At 42.8% G+C, this 22,636-nt stretch overlaps 2 protein-coding genes across 2 annotated transcripts in view; both read right to left on the bottom strand.

Moving 5' to 3' along the window:
- The window catches only part of LOC115149597 (NACHT, LRR and PYD domains-containing protein 12-like), a gene marked incomplete at both ends in the record, with an annotated part of 397,095 nt that overhangs the window by 252,548 nt on the left and 121,911 nt on the right, over positions 1–22,636 (bottom strand). The window lies entirely within an intron of this gene.
- On the bottom strand, positions 1,299–2,030 carry LOC115148386 (zinc finger protein 2 homolog; the record flags this gene model as incomplete). Its single annotated transcript, XM_029690285.1, has 1 exon — positions 1,299–2,030. A coding segment is annotated over one exon (732 nt), but the record flags the coding sequence as incomplete, so codon positions are not given.

A 22,636-nucleotide genomic window follows, 5' to 3' on the forward strand; every position in this document is an offset into this window, starting at 1 on the left:
CGGAAAAACGTGCAGTCAAAATAAATAAAGATCCATAGCAACGCACTAGATAAACGCAAAACACAAATCTTATATCCATTTGGGGGGGGAAATCAGGTTGAACCTGCTCTTGAAACTAACACAACAAAACAAAAAACACTTGGAAATGGAGATATATTTTACCTCACTGGTTAGAGGACAACCTGCAGAAGACAGTCAGCTACATTTTGGAGTGATGCAGTTAAATTTAGGGGTCCCTAAACAAAGGAACACAACACTTATTTGTCATAACTCATCGATATCATATTGAAATCAATTGTGCCGAGAGGAGGGAGGTTGCACGTCCTGTTAAAACTAACAGCTCAAAAACCACACGGAATCTGGGAATAATGTGTACATCACTTGTTAGAGGACAATTTGTAGAAAACAGCCAGATACATATTGATTCAAGTGCGTAACCAACATGGTAAGTGTAACACAACTCTTTTTTTGTTAGTCACTTTGTTAAATCACATAAATAGTAACTCTTCCATTTCAGAGCCTGGATTTTCCCCCTGAGGCTAATATCCATATCATGTTGAAATCAATAGAACAGGGGACAAACGTTTAGGGTTCTACATTGTGACATTATTAATATACTCCAACTACAATGTTAAAACATTCTACATTGTGACATCATTAAAATATTCCTACTACAATGTTAAAACATTCTACATTGTGACATTAATTCATTGATATCATGAAACAACTCCTTCATGTATTTTCTGATGTTTAATCAGAGGTCTTTTACTAGAGTATCTCTTCCCACATTGATCACAGCTATAAGGTTTCTCTCCTGTGTGTGTTCTCTGGTGTCGAGTCAGACAGCCAGATGTAGTAAAACTCTTCCCACATTGACCACAGCCATAAGGTTTCTCTCCTGTGTGTCTTCTCTGGTGTCGAGTCAGAGAGCCAGATGCAGCAAAATTCTTCCCACATTGATCACAGCTATAAGGTTTCTCTCCTGTGTGTATTCTCTGGTGTAGAGTCAGATGGCTAGATGAAGTAAAACTCTTCCCACATTGAGTACAGCTATAAGGTTTCTCTCCTGTGTGGATTCTCTGATTAATTTTAATGCCTGATGAAGAGGTGAATCTCTTCCCACAGTCAGAGGAGCAGTGAGTTCTCTTCCCTGTGGATCTCTGCAGGTGTTTCTTGAGGTGTTTTGATCTGGAGAGACAGCCAGATGTAGTAAAACTCTTCCCACATTGACCACAGCTATAAGGTTTCTCTCCTGTGTGTCTTCTCTGGTGTCGAGTCAGAGAGCCAGATGTAGTAAAACTCTTCCCACATTGACCACAACTATAAGGTTTCTCTCCTGTGTGTGTTCTTTGGTGTAGAGTAAGATAGCCAGATGTAGTAAAACTCTTCTCACATTGACCACAGCTATAAGGTTTCTCTCCTGTGTGTCTTCTCTGGTGTAGAGTCAGAGAGCCACATGTAGTAAAACTCTTCCCACATTGATCACAGCTATAAGGTTTCTCTCCTGTGTGTCTTCTCTGGTGTAGAGTCAGAGAGCCAGATGCAGCAAAACTCTTCCCACATTGATCACAGCTATAAAGTTTCTCTCCTGTGTGTGTTCTTTGGTGTAGAGTAAGATAGCCAGATGTAGTAAAACTCTTCCCACATTGATTACAGCTATAAGATTTCTCTCCTGTGTGTACTCGCTGGTGTCTAGTCAGATGGCAAGATGAAATAAAAGTCTTCCCACATTGATCACAGCTATAAGGTTTCTCTCCTGTGTGTGTTCTCTGGTGTACAGTCAGGTAACTAGATGAAATAAAACTTTTCACACATTGATTACAACTAAAAGATTTCTCTCCTGTGTGTATCCTCTGGTGTGATAACAGGTTGCTTGACTGAGTAAAACTCTTCCCACATTGAGTACAGCTGTACGGTTTCTCTCCTGTGTGTATTCTCTGGTGTAGAGTCAGAGAGAAAGATGTAGTAAAACTCCTCCCACATTGATCACAGCTGTAAGGTTTCTCTCCAGTGTGAATTCTCAGGTGTACTTTTAGTGCTTTTAATCTTAAGTAACTCTTCCCACAATCAAAACAGTGGTGAGATTTCTCTCCTGTGTGTGTTCGCTGGTGTATTTTAAGTTCTGATGAAGATTTGCAATGTTTTCCACAGTCAGAGCAGCAGATAGATTTCTTCCCTGTGGGTCTCTGCTGGTGTTTCTTGAGGTGATAGAATCTGGACAAACTCGTCTCTGCCTCGTTAGCATCATGATGTTGAGTCTCCCCAGAGGATCCATGATAGTCACGTCTCTCTCCTGTGTGAACAAGTCAGACAGATAGTTAAAGGCTCACAACAGCAGAAATCCACTGAAAAAGGTGATGCCAACAGCGTAGCCATGATACTCTACAACAATTGACGTCTGTAATGAATGTTAAAATTACTTGACAATTGTCTTAAGACAGTCAAGTGAGCAACAATAGTCATATTTAGTCTTGTTTTCACATTAGTAGTAACTAGAAATAAGTAAAAGGTGTTGAACTCCTAAGCAGTGTGCCAGGCGACTTTTGTTCTCAAATATAGGCACCTTTCTGTGTTTGCTAAAATTGCGACAAGGGCGATGCGCACACAATTTGATTGCAGAAACACCTCCCTGCTAATGCAGAAACCGCTAGTTATGGATGTAGTATATCTGCCTGGAGCAAAAATGGTGAGCAAGTGGCCTAAGCTGTGCCATTAGAGATTCTGGGTTCGAGTCCAAGCTCTGTTGCAGCCGGCCGCGACCGGGAGGCCCATGGGGCGACGCACAATTGGCCCACCGTCGTCCGGGTTAGGGGAGGGTTTGTCTGATTTAATATAATGTTTGTGTTATTGTCAAAAATGTACTACTTTATATTTAAAAATGACTTCAACCAGTAAAATGATCATTGGCTAGTTTTCCATCAGCCTGACAATGAGATTTTGTCCACTAAGTGTATGTGGTCTATAATCTCACCTAACAATAACATAGACCTACTGTAGGACCCATAACTTCACCTAACAATAACATAGACCTACTGTAGGACCCATAACTTCACCTAACAATAACATAGACCTAGGACTATAAATAATTTAATATTTTAGGTGAAACAAGGAGACTAAAATGTCTTTGTCATGACAATTCATAACCTGATCACCAGATAATTTTGTGAATAATCCCACTAGGCTACTCTGTAATGTGTTGTCATTCTAAATGTCCTGAATAAAGGAAAATAGCTCTGTGTGTTGTACAATAGCCTATCCACCAAGGAACAGTTCTCTACACATTATGAGCTAAGTATCTCCGTTTCCAAACGGACTAACAAGACCCTACTGTAAATCAAGTAGACAATAACATTATGAACATCAATTTGTTAGGGATGTTGGATCCAACGTGGAGCACGGCATAACTGTCTTTACCGGTGTAATGAATTAAGAACTACATTTGACTGGCATGCAGAAAATGAATTCCTGGATCAGCTGATGATAGTTGAACATGTGACTGTAACTAAACAGCTACAGTATTAAGTATTATGTGTAAATATTGAAGAACTGCATTAATGACAGTATCCATTTGGGAGTTGTCAATAAAGTTAAGGTGACTCTCGGTTAGAACCATTGGATTTAGTAAACTGAAATGATTTAGGATTTCTGTGCCCATGAAAACTGTTTTCCCAGCGTAACATGAGGAGACACTAAATGTTACGTAGTTAGAGAGCATTTCAGAGATCTGAATACAAAAAAACTGTCCCACAGCAAGATCCAGTATTTAAGTTAAAGTTCATCATATGACAAGCTTAACGTTATGACTATAACTACTGTTCCCTGAAGGAGGGAAACTAGGTACAACATACTATTAAATCCACACCTCGCTCGAAGCCCCGCATTCCACAGGTGATGAGCGTGAGACTCGGATATATTCCTTAAATGATTTAATCCTTAAATTTAATACCTCACTTCACCGACCCAGGAAGTGGCGGAGCCAAACAGGTGTTGTACCTCGTTCGTAACTGGCACGCAGATCGGTAGAAATGGTAAGATAAATTGGCACTTCAAACGGAAATGGAAAAAGTTTGCCTATTTTACCGGAAACTTCAGGAGCATAACGTCAGAATTAACGAAGGCCAGCAGCAGGTGGGGAATTGGTTATTTTCTTCTGGTTATATTGACCTCTGGCTTCGTCAAGTAATTTGTGTGTGTTAATTATTTAATCAAACGCTTGAAGCATCAGTTCAGTTCAAGTTCTGCACATACAGTTGATTTTATTAAACACATGGGGTGTGTCTATATGAACAAATACACGTCATAAAATTTCAACCAATCAATTGGTAGAAAGAATACAGTAGGTTGTATCTCTTTAGGTCATGCCAGTAGACTACAGTAGGTTGTATCTCTCTAGGTCATGCCAGTAGGTTACAGTAGGTTGTATCTCTCTAGGTCATGCCAGTAGGTTACAGTAAGTTGTAACTCTCTAGGTCATGCCAGTAGGTTACAGTAGGTTGTATCTCTCTAGGTCATGCCAGTAGGTAACAGTAGGTTGTAACTCTCTAGGTCATGCCAGTAGGCTACAGTAGGTTGTATCTCTCTAGGTCATGCCAGTAGGTTACAGTAGGTTGTATCTCTCTAGGTCATGCCAGTAGGTTACAGTAGGTTGTAACTCTCTAGGTCATGCCAGTAGGTTACAGTAGATTGTATCTCTCTAGGTCATGCCAGTAGGTTGTATCTCTCTAGGTCATGCCAGTAGGTTACAGTAGGTTGTAACTCTCTAGGTCATGCCAGTAGACTACAGTAGGTTGTAACTCTCTAGGTCATGCCAGTAGGTTACAGTAGGTTGTAACTCTCTAGGTCATGCCAGTAGACTACAGTAGGTTGTATCTCTCTAGGTCATGCCAGTAGGTTACAGTAGGTTGTATCTCTCTAGGTCATGCCAGTAGGTTACAGTAGGTTGTATCTCTCTAGGTCATGCCAGTAGGTTACAGTAGGTTGTATCTCTCTAGGTCATGCCAGTAGGTTACAGTAGGTTGTAACTCTCTAGGTCATGCCAGTAGACTACAGTAGGTTGTATCTCTCTAGGTCATGCCAGTAGGCTACAGTAGGTTGTATCTCTCTAGGTCATGCCAGTAGGTTGTAACTCTCTAGGTCATGCCAGTAGGCTACAGTAGGTTGTATCTCTCTAGGTCATGCCAGTAGGTTGTATCTCTCTAGGTCATGCCAGTAGGCTACAGTAGGTTGTATCTCTCTAGGTCATGCCAGTAGGTTGTATCTCTCTAGGTCATGCCAGTAGGCTACAGTAGGTTGTATCTCTCTAGGTCATGCCATTAGGTTACAGTAGGTTGTAACTATCTAGGTCATGCCAGTAGGATGTATCTCTCTAGGTCATGCCAGTAGGTTACAGTAGGTTGTATCTCTCTAGGTCATGCCAGTAGGTTACAGCAGGTTGTATCTCTCTAGGTCATGCCAGTAGGTTACAGTAGGTTGTAACTCTCTAGGTCATGTCAGTAGGTTACAGTAGGTTGTATCTCTCTAGGTCATGCCAGTAGGTTACAGTAGGTTGTATCTCTCTAGGTCATGCCAGTAGGTTACAGTAGGTTGTAACTCTCTAGGTCATGCCAGTAGGTTACAGTAGGTTGTATCTCTCTAGGTCATGCCAGTAGGTTACAGTAGGTTGTATCTCTCTAGGTCATGCCAGTAGGTTACAGTAGGTTGTATCTCTCTAGGTCATGCCAGTAGGTTACAGTAGGTTGTATCTCTCTAGGTCATGCCAGTAGGTTACAGTAGGTTGTATCTCTCTAGGTCATGCCAGTAGGTTACAGTAGGTTGTATCCAAGTGGAAACAATTATCAACCCAATGTGGAAAGTGTTGAATTTGGTCAACAACAAAATGAATGGCTTATTTGCTACGTGAGGTTTACTTGATCTAACAGAAGTTTCGTAATGATTAAGTTATGTGGACACGTGACATACCGACAACTTTGATAAAACACTATAGGAGTTGTCTCCAGATCGCTATGCATATTCATGCTAGTAGCTTAGCATCTCTCTCCATTGAATACAGGCGGTTGACGACAACAACCCTCATAGAATATAAACAATAGATTACAATAATAACATGTATCCACCAATCCAAAGACAGGATAGGCGGGAGATAGACAACCCACAGTGCAGCTTTGTGGACAACGACTCCCCTTGTTAGGGCGGAGAGACATCTTGTCAGTATATCCATAATCTTTGGTGTAGCCAACCCAACTCTCACATGGCTCTATTGGGGGGCACGGTGTGTAGTAAAACATCACTACATTAAAATCACTACATGCCGTGGCCCCCCAGTCTGCGGTCAGCAGATAGACCCTTCTCAAATATATATGTTAAGTCACTTTTTGGAAACAGAACGGAGAAAACAAGGGGTAGCTTGTTCTCTAAGTCGTCTGATTCTAGACATATCAGTCATCATCCCAGGACCCTCCGTTGAAGAGGTATTGACGAGCCAACTCCGAATATCCAAAGATAAAAACTAATTGAAGGCGGTACTTACTGGTGTTACTCAGATCTCCTGTCTCCTCTTCTTCATCTTCCAATGTGACAGTAATCTCTCCTTCCTTCTTCACTCCAAAAACAGCATCATCCTCTTCTTCCTCTTGTTTAACTGAAACGTCTTTCTCTTCTTCTTTCACTGTAACAGCCTCACCCTCTACTTCTTGTTTTACTGTAACATCCTCCCCTTCCTCCTCTTCTTTTACTGTAACATCCTCCTCCTCTTTCACTCTGAACGCATCTTCTTCTTTCACTGAAACGTCTTTCTCTTCTTCTTTCACTGTAACAGCCTCACCCTCTACTTCTTGTTTTACTGTAACATCCTCCTCTTCCTTCTCCTCTTTCACTACAATGTTCAGCCCCAGAGCTTCTTTCTCCGTCCAGCAGACCTCCTCTTCTTTAACAGGAGGAGAGTAGTTTAGGGAGCTCATGTTCGGGGATGTTAGCTAGCTAGCTATCATTAGCGGCTAGGCTAATGCTAACTTAACCAGCCAGCTACTATAGCTGACTAATAAACAATAACGTAATATTAAATTAAATAGGTTAACAAGTAGATACGACAGAAGTGTGTCTAAAACACAGTAGGTAATATAGACCGAAAGTGTATAAATAGGTTGAATCTTTCGGCTATGTTGGCTAGCAAGCTACCGAGGTGGTTGACGAGCTGTTTATGAAGAACCGTCCACTAGATTATACGTCACGCTGCAGCATCGCCTGAAAGACGCACATCGCCGTCTGCTGACTGGAGGGAAACGCAGTTGAGGATCACATTTTATTTTCAGACTAAGATTATTTTACATGGATTTAATTAAATAATACTATTGAGACATACAAAGACAGGAATGTGGTGATTGATTAGTGAGAATACATTTTTTTTACTACAGCACATTTAAGGCAGTTTCATTCAGTCAAACAACATATAAATAAGTAGCCAGCTACTGTAGCTCTATACTGCTGCTACATGGTGTAACAATACATCATGTAGATGTATATAATGAACAGACTAGGTCTATACTGCTCCTACATGGTGTAACAATACATCATGTAGATGTATATAATGAACAGACTAGGTCTATACTGCTGCTACATGGTGTAACAATACATCATGTAGATGTATATAATGAACAGAATAGGTCTATACTGCTCCTACATGGTGTAACAATACATCATGTAGATGTATATAATGAACAGACGAGGTCTATACTGCTGCTACATGGTGTAACAATACATCATGTAGATGTATATAATGAACAGACTAGGTCTATACTGCTCCTACATGGTGTAACAATACATCATGTAGATGTATATAATGAACAGACTAGGTCTATACTGCTCCTATATGGTGTAACAATTCATCATGTAGATGTATATAATGAACAGACTAGGTCTATACTGCTCCTACATGGTGTAACAATACATCATGTAGATGTATATAATGAACAGACTAGGTCTATACGGCTCCTACATGGTGTAACAATACATCATGTAGATGTATATAATGAACAGCCTAGGTCTATACTGCTCCTACATGGTGTAACAATACATCATGTAGATGTATATAATGAACAGACTAGGTCTATACTGCTCCTACATGGTGTAACAATACATCATGTAGATGTATATAATGAACAGATTAGGTCTATACTGCTCCTACATGGTGTAACAATACATCATGTAGATGTATATAATGAACAGACTAGGTCTATACTGCTCCTACATGGTGTAACAATACATCATGTAGATGTATATAATGAACAGACTAGGTCTATACTGCTCCTACATGGTGAAACAATACATCATGTAGATGTATATGATGAACAGACTAGGTCTATACTGCTCCTACATGGTGTAACAATACATCATGTAGATGTATATGATGAACAGACTAGGTCCATACTGCTCCTACATGGTGTTACAATACATAATGTAAGTGTATATAATGAACAGACTAGGTCTATACTGCTCCTATATGGTGTAACAATACATCATGTAGATGTATACTACCGTTCAAAAGTTTGGGGTCACTTAGAAATGTCCTTGTTTTTGAAAGAAAAACTTGTTTTTTTGTAAACAGTGTGCTGGCTTTCTTGTTCTTTAATAACAAAGCTTTTGTAAACAGTGTTTTTTGCATGCAGCAGTTCAACCATGAAGGCCTGATTCACGCAGTCTCTGAACAGTTGATGTTGAGATGTGTCTGTTACTTGAACTCTATGAAGAATTTATTTGGGCTGCAATCTGAAGTGCAGTTAAAACTCTAATGAACGTATCTTCTGCAGCAGAGGTAACTCTCGATCTTCCTTTCCTGTGGCAATCCTCATGAGAGCCACCCATACCTTGTCCCAACACAACTGATAGGCTCAAATGCATTAAGAAGGAAAGAAATTCCAAAAATGTACATTTAATTGAAATTAATTCCAGGTGACTACCTCATGAAGCTGGTTGAGAGAATGCCAAGAGTGTGCAAAGCTGTCATCAAGGCAAAGGGTGACTGCTTCAAAATATCTCAAATATAAAATATATTTTGATTTATATAACAATTTTTTGCTTACTACATGATTCCATATGTGTTATGTCATAGTTTTGATGTCTTCATTATTATTCTACAATGTAGAAAATAGTAAAAATAAAAACCCTTGAATGAGTAGGTGTGTCCAAACTTTTGACTGGTACTGTATGTAAATGTGATATTTCAGTTGTTGTTTTTGTTACAATTGAAACATTTATAAAAACCTGTTTTTGCTTTGTCATTCTGGGGTATTGTGATGTCATTATGGGCTATTGTTTACATTACATTTAAGTCATTTAGCAGACGCTCTTATCCAGAGCGACTTACAAATTGGTACATTCACCTTATGATATCCAATGGAACAACCACTTTACAATAGTGCATCTAAATCCTTTAAGGGGGGGGGGTTAGAAGGATTACTTTATGCTATCCTAGGTATTCCTTGAAGAGGTGGGGTTTCAGGTGTCTCCGGAAGGTGGTGATTGACTCCGCCGTCCTGGCGTCGTGAGGGAGCTTGTTCCACCATTGGGGTGCCAGAGCAGCGAACAGTTTTGACTGGGCTGAGCGGGAACTGTGCTTCCTCAGAGGTAGGGAGGCGAGCAGGACAGAGGTGGATGAACGCAGTGCCCTTGTTTGGGTGTAGGGCCTGATCAGAGCCTGAAGGTACGGAAGTGCCGTTCCCCTCACAGCTCCGTAGGCAAGCACCATGGTCTTGTAGCGGATGCGAGCTTCAACTGGAAGCCAGTGGAGAGAGCGGAGGAGCGGGGTGACGTGAGAGAACTTGGGAAGGTTGAACACCAGAGAAAGAGGTCAAAGCACAGGGTAGGGCAGTGTGAGCAGGACCAGCGGTGTCGTTTTACTTAGCAAACGAGGACCGGATGTCGTCAACCTTCTTTTCAAAATGGTTGACGAAGTCATCCGCAGAGAGGGAGGAGGGGGGGGGGGGAGGAGGATTCAGGAGGGAGGAGAAGGTGGCAAAGAGCTTCCTAGGGTTAGAGGCAGATGCTTGGAATTTAGAGTGGTAGAAAGTGGCTTTAGCAGCAGAGACAGAAGAGGAAAATGTAGAGAGGAGGGAGTGAAAGGATGCCAGGTCCGCAGGGAGGCGAGTTTTCCTCCATTTCCGCTCGGCTGCCCGGAGCCCTGTTCTGTGAGCTCACAATGAGTCGTCGAGCCACGGAGCAGGAGGGGAGGACCGAGCCGGCCTGGAGGATAGGGGACATAGAGAGTCAAAGGATGCAGAAAGGGAGGAGAGGAGGGTTGAGGAGGCAGAATCAGGAGATAGGTTGGAGAAGGTTTGAGCAGAGGGAAGAGATGATAGGATGGAAGAGGAGAGAGTAGCGGGAGAGAGAGAGCGAAGGTTGCGACGGCGCAATACCATCCGAGTAGGGGCAGAGTGAGAAGTGTTGGATGAGAGCGAGAGGGAAAAGGATACAAAGTAGTGGTCGGAGACTTGGAGGGGAGTTGCAATGAGATTAGTGGAAGAACAGCATCTAGTAAAGATGAGGTCAAGCGTATTGCCTGCCTTGTGAGTAGGGGGGAAGGTGAGAGGGTGAGGTCAAAAGAGGAGAGGAGTGGGAAGAAGGAGGCAGAGAGGAATGAGTCAAAGGTAGACGTGGGGAGGTTAAAGTCACCCAGAACTGTGAGAGGTGAGCCATCCTCAGGAAAGGAACTTATCAAGGTGTCAAGCTCATTGATGAACTCTCCAAGGGAACCTGGAGGGCGATAAATTATAAGGATGTTAAGCTTGAAAGGGCTGGTAACTGTGACAGCATGGAATTCAAAGGAGGCGATAGACAGATGGGTCAGGGGAGAAAGAGAGAATGTCCACTTGGGAGAGATGAGGATCCCAGTGCCACCACCCCGCTGACCAGAAGCTCTTGGGGTGTGCGAGAACACGTGGGCAGACGAGGAGAGAGCAGTAGGAGTAGCAGTGTTATCTGTGGTAATCCATGTTTCCGTCAGCGCCAAGAAGTCGAGGGACTGGAGGGTAGCATAGGCTGAGATGAACTCTGCCTTGTTGGCCGCATACCGGCAGTTCCAGAGGCTGCCGGAGACCTGGAACTCCACGTGGGTCGTGCGCGCTGGGACCACCAGGTTAGAGTGGCAGCGGCCACGCAGTGTGAAGCGTTTGTATGGCCTGTGCAGAGGGGAGAGAACAGGGATAGACAGACACATAGTTGACAGGCTACAGGAGAGGCTACGCTAATGCAAAGGAGATTGGAATGACAAGTGGACTACACGTCTCGAATGTTCAGAAAGTTAGCTTACGTTGCAAAAATCTTTTGACTAAAATGATTCAAATGATACAGTACTGCTGGCTGGTGAAGTAGGCTAGCTAGCAGTGACTGCGTTGTTGACTTTGTTTGAAAGTGTAGCTGGCTAGGTAACCTCGTTTCAGTGCTACACCTTATCATGATACAAAGGCAGCTATGTAGCTAGCTAACATAACACTAATCAAGACGTTCCTTTGTAATGTATTTGGTTTCTACAATGCTGCTCGTCGGTAATAGTTGGCTAGGTTTGGAAATGGCGTCGCGGGGGACGAAAATAGCTGGCCAGCTAACCTCGATAATTACTCTAAACTACACAATTATCAAACTATGACAAACTATGACAAAGACAACTTATTGACTAAAATGACTAAAGTGATACAGTACTGCTGGCTGGTAAGGTAGGCTAGCTAGCAGTGGCCGCGTTGTTGACTTTGTTTGAAAGTGTAGCTGGCCAGGTAACCTTGATAGCTTCAGTGCTACACCTTACAAGGCAACTATGTAGCTAGCTAACACAAGCTAACCTGGCTAGCTAACCTCGATAATTACTCTAAACTACACAATTATCTTAGATACAAAGACAGCAAAGACAACTATGTAGCTAGCTAACACTACACTAATCAGATCGTTCCGTTGTAATGTATTAGTTTCTACAGTGCTGCTAGTCGGTAGAAGTTGGCTAGCTCGCTAGCAGTTGTTGACTAAGTAGGAGAACGGTGGCGCTGCGGACGAAGATAGCTGGCTAGCTAACCTATTGTGATGTCATTATGGGGTATTGTGTGTAGATTGAGGGTAAAATATTGATTTAATTCATTTTAGAATAACGTAGCAAAATGTGGAAAAAGTGAAGGGGTCTGAATACTTTCCGAATGCACGGTATATATAGTGGCAGTACTCAGTGACATCACTTCCTGAAACAGGAGGTACAAATATATAACATAGGTTCACAATATCAACATTCAATGTATCAAAATATATGACCAAGCTGGAAGTGTAAACACCAGCCCAGCCACAATCCTAGAGGTTCACTGATGATCAACCTCCTCCTTCACATCTGACTCCTGATGATCAACCTCCTCCTTCACATCTGACTCCTGATGATCAACCTCCTCCTTCACATCTGACTCCTGATGATCAACCTCCTCCTTCACATCTGACTCCTGATGATCAACCTCCTCCTTCACATCTGACTCCTGATGATCAACCTCCTCCTTCACATCTGACTCCTGATGATCAACCTCCTCCTTCACACCTGACTCCTGATGATCAACCTCCTCCTTCACATCTGACTGCTGATGATCAACCTCCTCCTTCACATCTGACTCCTGATGATCAACCTCCTCCTTCACATCTGACTCCTGATGATCAACCTCCTCCTTCACATCTGACTCCTGATGATCAACCTCCTCCTTCACATCTGACTCCTGATGATCAACCTCCTCCTTCACATCTGACTCCTGATGATCAACCTCCTCCTTCACATCTGACTCCTGATGATCAACCTCCTCCTTCACATCTGACTCCTGATGATCAACCACCTCTTTAACATCAGACTCCTGATGATCAACCTCCTCCTTCACATCTGACTGCTGATGATCAACCTCCTCCTTCACATCTGACTCCTGATGATCAACCTCCTCCTTCACATCTGACTCCTGATGATCAACCTCCTCCTTCACATCTGACTCCTGATGATCAACCTCCTCCTTCACATCTGACTCCTGATGATCAACCTCCTCCTTCACATCTGACTCCTGATGATCAACCTCCTCCTTCACATCTGACTCCTGATGATCAACCTCTTCCTTCACATCTGACTCCTGATGATCAACCTCCTCCTTCACATCTGTCTCCTGATGATCAACCTCCTCCTTCACATCTGACTCCTGATGATCAACCTGTTCCTTCACATCTGACTCCTGATGATCAACCTCCTCCTTCACATCTGACTCCTGATGATCAACCTCCTCCTTCACATCTGACTCCTGATGATCAACCTCCTCCTTCACATCTGACTCCTGACGATCAACCTCCTCCTTCACATCTGACTCCTGATGATCAACCTCCTCCTTCACATCTGACTGCTGATGATCAACCTCCTCCTTCACATTTGACTCCTGATGGTCAACCTCCTCCTTCACATCTGACTCCTGATGATCAACCTCCTCCTTCACATCTGACTCCTGATGATCAACCACCTCTTTAACATCAGACTCCTGATGATCAACCACCTCTTTAACATCTGACCAGCTAGATATCTATTTATCACTGTAAAAAACAAACTCCAAATGTAGAACAGCCATGGAGGAGGGTGAAAGGATAGCACTGTCAGTGAGAGAGGAGGCTATTCTGGATAGGGCAGGTACTTTTGTGTAGTTCCTGTCCCTAGAAGTGAGGACGGAGATAATAGTAACATAATATTCAGTGTGGTGTAATTTGACTATAATGAAGTCTGTTTCTTGTGAGGTTTTCTGTTCTCAGATAAAGAGCTCTATGAAAGCCAGTCTACATATGAAGAGGTCTCAATGAAGAACAGTGGTTCTCAGTCCTGGAGACTCAAAGAGGGGCACATTGTTGTTTTTGCCGTCACACTGCACAGCTGATTCAAATGATCAACTCATCATCAAGCTTCAAGTGGTATTTATGTATTCATTTGTGATGCCATGCTTGATATGATCCTGTTATTGTCACATGCTACACATGTACATATGTGTGCCCATGCATCTATCAATCCAATGTTATCATGATTTGTTATCAGGGATATTATACTTTAGTAATCCACAATGACCTGGTGATGTAACAGTCTAATATTTACATTGTCTTCCATATTCCTACAGAGACCCTGTAACTGGAGATTCCTTCAAAACGATTGCCTACAGTTACCTTGTAGGGCACTGCAAGGTTGGGTGACCAGGGTCATCTGGGACTGCCTCCTGGAGGAATTCAGGTGTGTGAAGGCTACCTGTGTCCTGCGTAACTTCATGAGGATGGACACGAGGACCCTAGACTACACTATGCACAACCAAATGCTCTTTTAAGAGCCATTCACATTGCAATAAGAGTATTCTTCCATTTACTGAGCTATGTCAACTGCAGTTATTCAATTCCCAGTTTCTCTCCCTTTGATTTCTACTTCTCATGTAAGGGTGATGTTTAGGTAAGGGTGTGATGTCTGTACAAAAACAAAACAGGCTATTTTAAATCACCCATATTGAAAAAATGTAGAACAATTAGACACCCTATAACCCACACCTACACACTCATGTATCAATCTGATCGATGGATTGTGTTGTGCAGTTAGCAGGTTCAGGTGTATAACTGTGGCTCCTTCCACCTTCAAAGAACAGACAAGAGGGCCAACCATGGAGAATGGTAAGACACTTAATTATTTCTATAACTACGCTGTATTGTTTGTCCTTGTGGGTCCGTTCATGTTTTTCAGCATAAAGTCCTCTGCAGCCACTTAGTGTGGTGTGGACACCAGGTGAGGCCACACCACACTGACGGGTCACTTGGTCAGGTCAACAGGAAGTATTATTAAAGAGATGCTTTACATTGAAATAAAGATAGAGATGCAGTATTCCCAGAGTTAATGATCCCAGGTCAGTTTATATTATACAGGAAGTATTATTAAAGAGATGCTTTACATTGAAATACAGATAGAGATGCAGTAGTCCCAGAGTTAATGATCCCAGGTCAGTTTATATTATACAGGACGTATTATTAAAGAGATGCTTTACATTGAAATACAGACAGAGATGCAGTAGTCCCAGAGTTAATGATCCCAGGTCAGTTTATATTATACAGGAAGTATTATTAAAGAGATGCTTTACATTGAAATACAGACAGAGATGCAGTAGTCCCAGAGTTAATGATCCCAGGTCAGTTTATATTATACAGGAAGTATTATTAAAGAGATGCTTTACATTGAAATACAGATAGAGATGCAGTCGTCCCAGAGTTAACGATCCAAGGTCAGTTTTGCATTTCACCTCCTGATTGATGACTAACAATGTTAGAATAAAAAATAAAAACACAAGGTTTAAACATGCTCTCTCTCTCCATCTGCCTCTCGTCTGCAGATATGTTTTGATGTGAGAGGATGCCAACCCCCAGTCCCATCATCGCCACCTCACCTGCTTTTAAGAACCTTTGGGCCGAAAAGAGACACTATTATGTAATTGTGATGAACTGAGAGAATATTTAGGTAGCACTGTGTTTCATTAATCATGTGCTGCCTTTCCTGCTCCTATGTGCTTACCTCTTTCCCTTTCTGTCTTTTACACCTCTCTCACCACCTCCTCTTTCTTCCTCTGTTTTTATAATGCACAACAGATGTGCATTGAAGGACAGATTGAACTTGTATTTATAACACTTGGATAATGAGCTTTTCAATAAAGCGTTTCACATTCTCTACTGGTTGAAATGAAGTGTATTGTGATGAAATACTCCACCTATCCTGTGTTTATCAGATCAATGCAGATGAAGGGCATTAGATGTTGAGATGAACCAGTGTTAGAGTATTTACATGATGCATAGGAAGTGTAGTGTTCTGTTTTTTAACATTATATTTCTGTATATATGAATTAACTAGTTAAAACCTGTTTCCAGTCTATTAGTTACAATGTGTAACCATTGATGTCCCAGGACCAAGATTGGTAAACACTTGAAGTGTATAATTGTAATACATACATGCAGACACAGCGTCATTCAAAGACTGGAATTTGATACTCCTGGTATTGGATATGACTGAAAAATAATCTCAGACATTTATACCTAAACTGCACCTTTATTTGCCAAGGTAGAGTACATGATCAGTGAATATATTAAATGTACAGGCTACAATGTGGGGATCTCATGCATGGTAATAACTACATGTATATACGACTGGCATCCTTGGCACAACATGATATTATATTCTACTCAATCCATAGGCTTCATTAATGTCATTCAGGCTGTTTTGAAGTTGATACAACTGGCTATGATAGCTGAGGTTCATAGGTTCTGAACTAATATGTATAGCAAACGTTTGGGTCCATACACAGATCGGCTAGATAGCTAGCTACACATCCATAGTCATACAGGTATTTTAATCATCCACAGCACAATATGCAAGAACATAGCTAGCTACGTTATTTCATCTATCTGCATGGCAAATATCAGCAAGGCAAGCTTACACAATTGTACCTTCAATTTACAGTAAATTCTTCAGCTAGCTAGATTCTATACATCCACTGTTTCACAAAACGACAGCCTGGTTTGCTGGCTGTTTCAGGAGTCCCTAAAACAACCAGAATGACAAAAGCTAGCCCAGCTAGCTGGCTAATGTTAGCTAGTCAGCTAGCTGGCTAATGTTAGCTAGTCAGCTAGCTGGCTAATGTTAGCTAGTCTGCTAGCTGCCTAATGTTAGCTAGTCTGCTAGCTGGCTAATGTTACCTAGTCAGCTAGCTGGCTAATGTTAGCTAGCCAGCTATCTGGCTAATGTTAGCTAGTCAGCTAGCTGGCTAATGTTAGCTAGTCTGCCAGCTGGCTAATGTTAGCTAGCCAGCTATCTGGCTAATGTTAGCTAGTCAGCTAGCTGGCTAATGTTAGCTAGTCAGCTAGCTGGCTAATGTTAGCTAGTCAGCTGGTGGCTAAATCGCAATTTTCGTAAATGAACTTTACGATAAAAAAAGCATAATCGTTTGTCTCTACATTAACTAACATTCCTGTCAACTGTACATGTTTTTGCGTGATTCGTTATGATGTTATAATCCCTTACATTTGCTTCCATCCTAGTATTTCTGTCCGCCATCTTTGATCCAGTTCAGTTCTGTGTAGGGGTACCCCTCTCTCCTAGTATTTCTGTCCTCCATCTTTGATCCAGATCAGTTCTGTGTAGGGGTACCCCTCTCTCCTAGTATTTCTGTCCTCCATCTTTGATCCAGTTCAGTTCTGTGTAGGGGTACCCCTCTCTCCTAGTATTTCTGTCCTCCATCTTTGATCCAGTTCAGTTCTGTGTAGGGGTACCCCTCTCTCCTAGTATTTCTGTCCGCCATCTTTGATCCAGATCAGTTCTGTGTAAGGGTACCCCTCTCTCCTAGTATTTCTGTCCTCCATCTTTGATCCAGTTCAGTTCTGTGTAGGGGTACCCCTCTCTCCTCGTATTTCTGTCCGCCATCTTTGCTGAAGAAAGTCTAACAGTCACTAGTGCAGCAGCAGCCTCCCCGGTCCTAGTGCCGCCCGGTAAGAAGTTTAAGATGCGATGGAACGGTTGACGAAAAAAATAAATCACAGAAAAAATATATTGACTGATATTGATTTATTTAGGGGGGGCTAATGAATATTTTAGCACCAGCGATGTCCCTTATTCCTACCCTTTAACTTTTTGTCTGACAAAATAAACATTTTACTCAACTGCGTTACCCACTCCAGTCAGCAGATGGCGGTGTGGGAATTTAAGGTAATGCTGTTAGTGTGACGTATAATGTAGTGGACGGAACTCTTCTTTCAACAGTAGCACCAGTTAGTCAGACACCACGGTAGCTTGCTAGATAAAATAGCCGAACAATAAAGCTCTATAGACGCGTTAGTGTATATTGGCCTCTGTGTTTTAAACCCACTTCTGTCGTCTAGTTAGTTATCAGATTTAATTTCATATTTACGGTGTTGTTGTTATTATTCAGCTAGCGGGCTGGTTAAGTTAGCATTAGCCTAGCTAGCTAACATTCCCAACCATGCGGCCACTGAGCTACTCTCCTCCTGCTAAAGAAGAGAATATCACAGTAAAACAAGAAGTAGAGGGTGAGGCCGTTACTGTGAAAGAAGAAAAAGACGCGTTCAGAGTGAAAGAGGAGGATGTTACAGTAAAAGAAGAGGAGGATGCAGTTTATGGAGTGAAAGAGGAAGAGGGGGAGATGACTGTTACATCGATAAAGGAGGAGGAAGAAGAGGAGGAAACTGGACATCTGGGCCCGGTTTCCCAAACGCATCTTAAGGCGTCCAATGGTTCTAAAGATAACCGGGCCCTGATTAACACCAGTAAGTACTGTCTTAAATACAGAGGCACAAACTCTGCAGTTGTTGAACTGATGTTTGGTGTTAAAGCAGAAATATGCAATAGCTACATCCATATTGTGACTTTTAAATTATTAATTTATAGCCATTGATTGTTGAAGAATATAACACATGCCTCATGAGCTTAGTTCAACTGTTGTACCCCATCAGAACCCCAAATAAGCTTTTTTTTACTCCAATGTCTAGAAACATTGGAGTAAACTATACAGTATTGATGTAAATCAACACTGTATAGCCTCAACATGGTTAAAACTATAATGTTGATATCATGGATGGTCAGTCCTTGCATCCATAGGTCTGTCTATGAATTTGAAAGTAGTTACATTTCCCCAACCCCATAATCATCTTATAACCAAAACAGTGGTGGAATGACAGCTTTGTTATTGTATGATCTGCAGATTGCTGGGTTGTGTGGGTTTTTTCAACAGTAACAAAATGGCTGCCCAGAGGCTTGGTTTGGTAAACAGCTGAGGGATGGGGGAAGGAGGAGTGTAACCACTCAGATTTATTCATCCACGATGTCATAATGATAGTTTAACCAGTTTTCTAGGATATATAGTATATTCTAGAATTCATCCATGATGTCATAATGATAGTTTAACCAGATTTCTAGGATGTATAGTATATTCTAGAATTCATCCATGATGTCATAATGATAGTTTAACCAGGTTTCTAGGCTATATAGTATATTCTAGAATTCATCCATGATGTCATAATGATAGTTTAACCAGGTTTCTAGGCTATATAGTATATTCTAGAATTCATCCATGATGTCATAATGATAGTTTAACCACGTTTCTAGGCTATATAGTATATTCTAGAATTCATCCAGGATGTCATAATGATAGTTTAACCAGGTTTCTAGGCTATATAGTATATTCTATAACTGCCAGTGTAGATTTCCGGTGGAGGCAAATTATTAGAGCTGTTGATAAGTCATTGTATAATATTCAGCCAATTTTTATCATGCCATTACATTAAAGGCAAGACATACCTAGATTCAATTACATTCATGATTTGGTTTGAAACCTTTGTTTTAAACCCTTCTCAAAATTGGTGCCTTGCCGGATTTGTAAAAAATGGATTGTCATGAAACTCAATTTTTTAAATGTATTTAAATGTAACCTTTATTTAACTAGGCAAGTCAGTTAAGAACAAATTCTTATTTAAAAATGACTGCCTACCACGGACAACGCTGGGCCAATTGTGCGCCGCCCTATGGGACTCCAAATCACGGCCGGTTGTGATACAGCCTGGATTTGAACCAGGGCGTCTGTAGTGAAGCCTCAAGCACTGAGATGCAGTGTCCGCTGCGCCACTCGGGAGCCCCAAAATCATGTTCTAGTGCTGTCCCCAACTAAAATAAATCTTAGTCAACCAAGAGTCATCTGTTCTTTCTACAAATCGCCCCATGTGTTTTTATACAATCAACTATATGTACTGAACTTGTCTGATGCTTTAAGCATGCTATTTGATTAAATAATTAAAACACACAAATGACTGGAGGGAGCCAGTCATCACTATAACCTGACTAGAGGGAGCCAGTCATCAACGTAACCTGACTGGAGGGAGCCAGTCGTCAACGTAACCTGACAGGAGGGAGCCAGTCGTCAACGTAACCTGACCGGAGGGAGCCAGTCGTCAACGTAACCTGACCGGAGGGAGCCAGTCGTCAACGTAACCTGACCGGAGGGAGCCAGTCGTCAACGTAACCTGACCGGAGGGAGCCAGTCGTCAACGTAACCTGACCGGAGGGAGCCAGTCGTCAACGTAACCTGATCGGAGGGAGCCAGTCGTCAACGTAACCTGACCGGAGGGAGCCAGTCGTCAACGTAACCTGACCGGAGGGAGCCAGTCGTCAACGTAACCTGACCGGAGGGAGCCAGTCGTCAACGTAACCTGACCGGAGGGAGCCAGTCGTCAACGTAACCTGACCGGACGGAGCCAGTCGTCAACGTAACCTGACCGGACGGAGCCAGTCGTCAACGTAACCTGACCGGACGGAGCCAGTCGTCAACGTAACCTGACCGGACGGAGCCAGTCGTCAACGTAACCTGACCGGAGGGAGCCAGTCGTCAACGTAACCTGACCGGAGGGAGCCAGTCGTCAACGTAACCTGACCGGAGGGAGCCAGTCGTCAACGTAACCTGACCGGAGGGAGCCAGTCGTCAACGTAACCTGATCGGAGGGAGCCAGTCGTCAACGTAACCTGACCGGAGGGAGCCAGTCGTCAACGTAACCTGACCGGAGGGAGCCAGTCGTCAACGTAACCTGACCGGAGGGAGCCAGTCGTCAACGTAACCTGACCGGAGGGAGCCAGTCGTCAACGTAACCTGACCGGACGGAGCCAGTCGTCAACGTAACCTGACCGGACGGAGCCAGTCGTCAACGTAACCTGACCGGACGGAGCCAGTCGTCAACGTAACCTGACCGGACGGAGCCAGTCGTCAACGTAACCTGACCGGAGGGAGCCAGTCGTCAACGTAACCTGACCGGACGGAGCCAGTCGTCAACGTAACCTGACCGGACGGAGCCAGTCGTCAACGTAACCTGACAGGAGGGAGCCAGTCGTCAACGTGACCTGACCGGAGGGAGCCAGTCGTCAACGTGACCTGACCGGAGGGAGCCAGTCGTCAACGTAACCTGACCGGAGGGAGCCAGTCATCAACGTAACCTGACCGGACGGAGCCAGTCGTCAACGTAACCTGACAGGAGGGAGCCAGTCGTCAACGTAACCTGACCGGAGGGAGCCAGTCGTCAACGTGACCTGACCGGAGGGAGCCAGTCGTCAACGTGAACTGACCGGAGGGAGCCAGTCGTCAACGTAATCTGACCGGAGGGAGCCAGTCATCAACGTAACCTGACTGGAGGGAGCCGACCAGTTCTGAAAGCCTTTAGCCGTACCCTCATCCTACTCCTCTGGTGATGTAGAGGTTATCCCAGGCCCTGTGTGTCCCCAGGCGCTGTCATTTGTTGACTTCTGTAACCGTAAAAGGCTTGGTTTCATGCATGTTAACATCAGAAGCCTCCTCCCTAAGTTTGTTTTACTCACTGCTTTAGCACACTCCGCCAACCTTGATGTCCTTGCCGTGTCTCAATCCTGGCTTTGGAAGGTCACCAAAAATTATGAAATTTCCATCCCCAAATACAACATTTTCCATCAAAATGAGAGGAGTTGCAAAGTTCTATCATACTTTCCAGGTCTAAGCCCAAACAGTTTGAGCTTCTATTTAAAAAAATGAATCTCTCCAGAAATAAGTCTCTCACTGTTGCCGCCTGTTATAGACCCCCCTCAGCTCCCAGCTGTGCCCTGGACACCATATGTGAATTGATTGGCCCCCATCTATCTTCAGAGTTCGTTCTGTTAGGTGACCTAAACTGGGATATGCTTAACCTCTCTAGGGGGTGTGGGATGCTACCGTCCCACATGGCAAACATCCAGTGAAATTGCAGAGCGCCAAATTCAAAAACAGAAATACTCATTATAAGAATTCATAAAACATACAAGTGTTATACATCGGTTTAAAGATTAACTTCTTGTTAATCAAACCACGGTGTCAGATTTCAAAAAAGCTTTACCGTGAAAGCATACCATGCGATTATCTGAGAACAGCGCCCAGCAGACAAATCATTACAAACAGTTACCAGCCAAGTAGAGGAGTTACACAAGTCAGAAATAGCGATAAAATGAATCACTTACTTTTGATGATCTTCATATCGTTGCACTCGCAAGACTCCCATTTACTCAATAAATGTTCGTTGTGTTCGGTAAAGTCACTCTTTATATCCAAAAACCTCCGTTTTGTTCATGCGTTTTGTTCAGTAATCCACAGGCTCAAAGGCAATCACAACAGCCAGACGAAAAATCAGAAAAGTATCAGTAAAGTTCATAGAAACATGTCAAACGATGTTGATAATCAATCCTCAGGTTGTTTTTAGCCTAAATAATAGATAACATTTCAACCGGACAATAACGTCTTCAGTATAAAAGGTAAACAAGAAAGGCGCGCTGTCGATCTCGAGCATGAAAAATCTATGGGACACTGAATGGTCTACTCATTCAGAGTGGTCTTACACTCTCATTTTTCAGAATACAAGCCTGAAACCATTTCTAAAGACTGTTGACATCTAGTGGAAGCCATAGGAAGTGCAATTTGAGACCTAAGTCAATGGAATCTGTAAAGGCAGTCAATGGAACACTACAACAACAACAACAAATCCCACTTCCTGGATGGATTTTTCTCAGGTTTTCACCTGTCATATCAGTTCTGTTATACTC

The sequence above is a fragment of the Salmo trutta genome, chromosome 15 (genome assembly GCF_901001165.1).
Source record: "Salmo trutta chromosome 15, fSalTru1.1, whole genome shotgun sequence".
Taxonomy (NCBI): Eukaryota; Metazoa; Chordata; class Actinopteri; order Salmoniformes; family Salmonidae; genus Salmo; species Salmo trutta.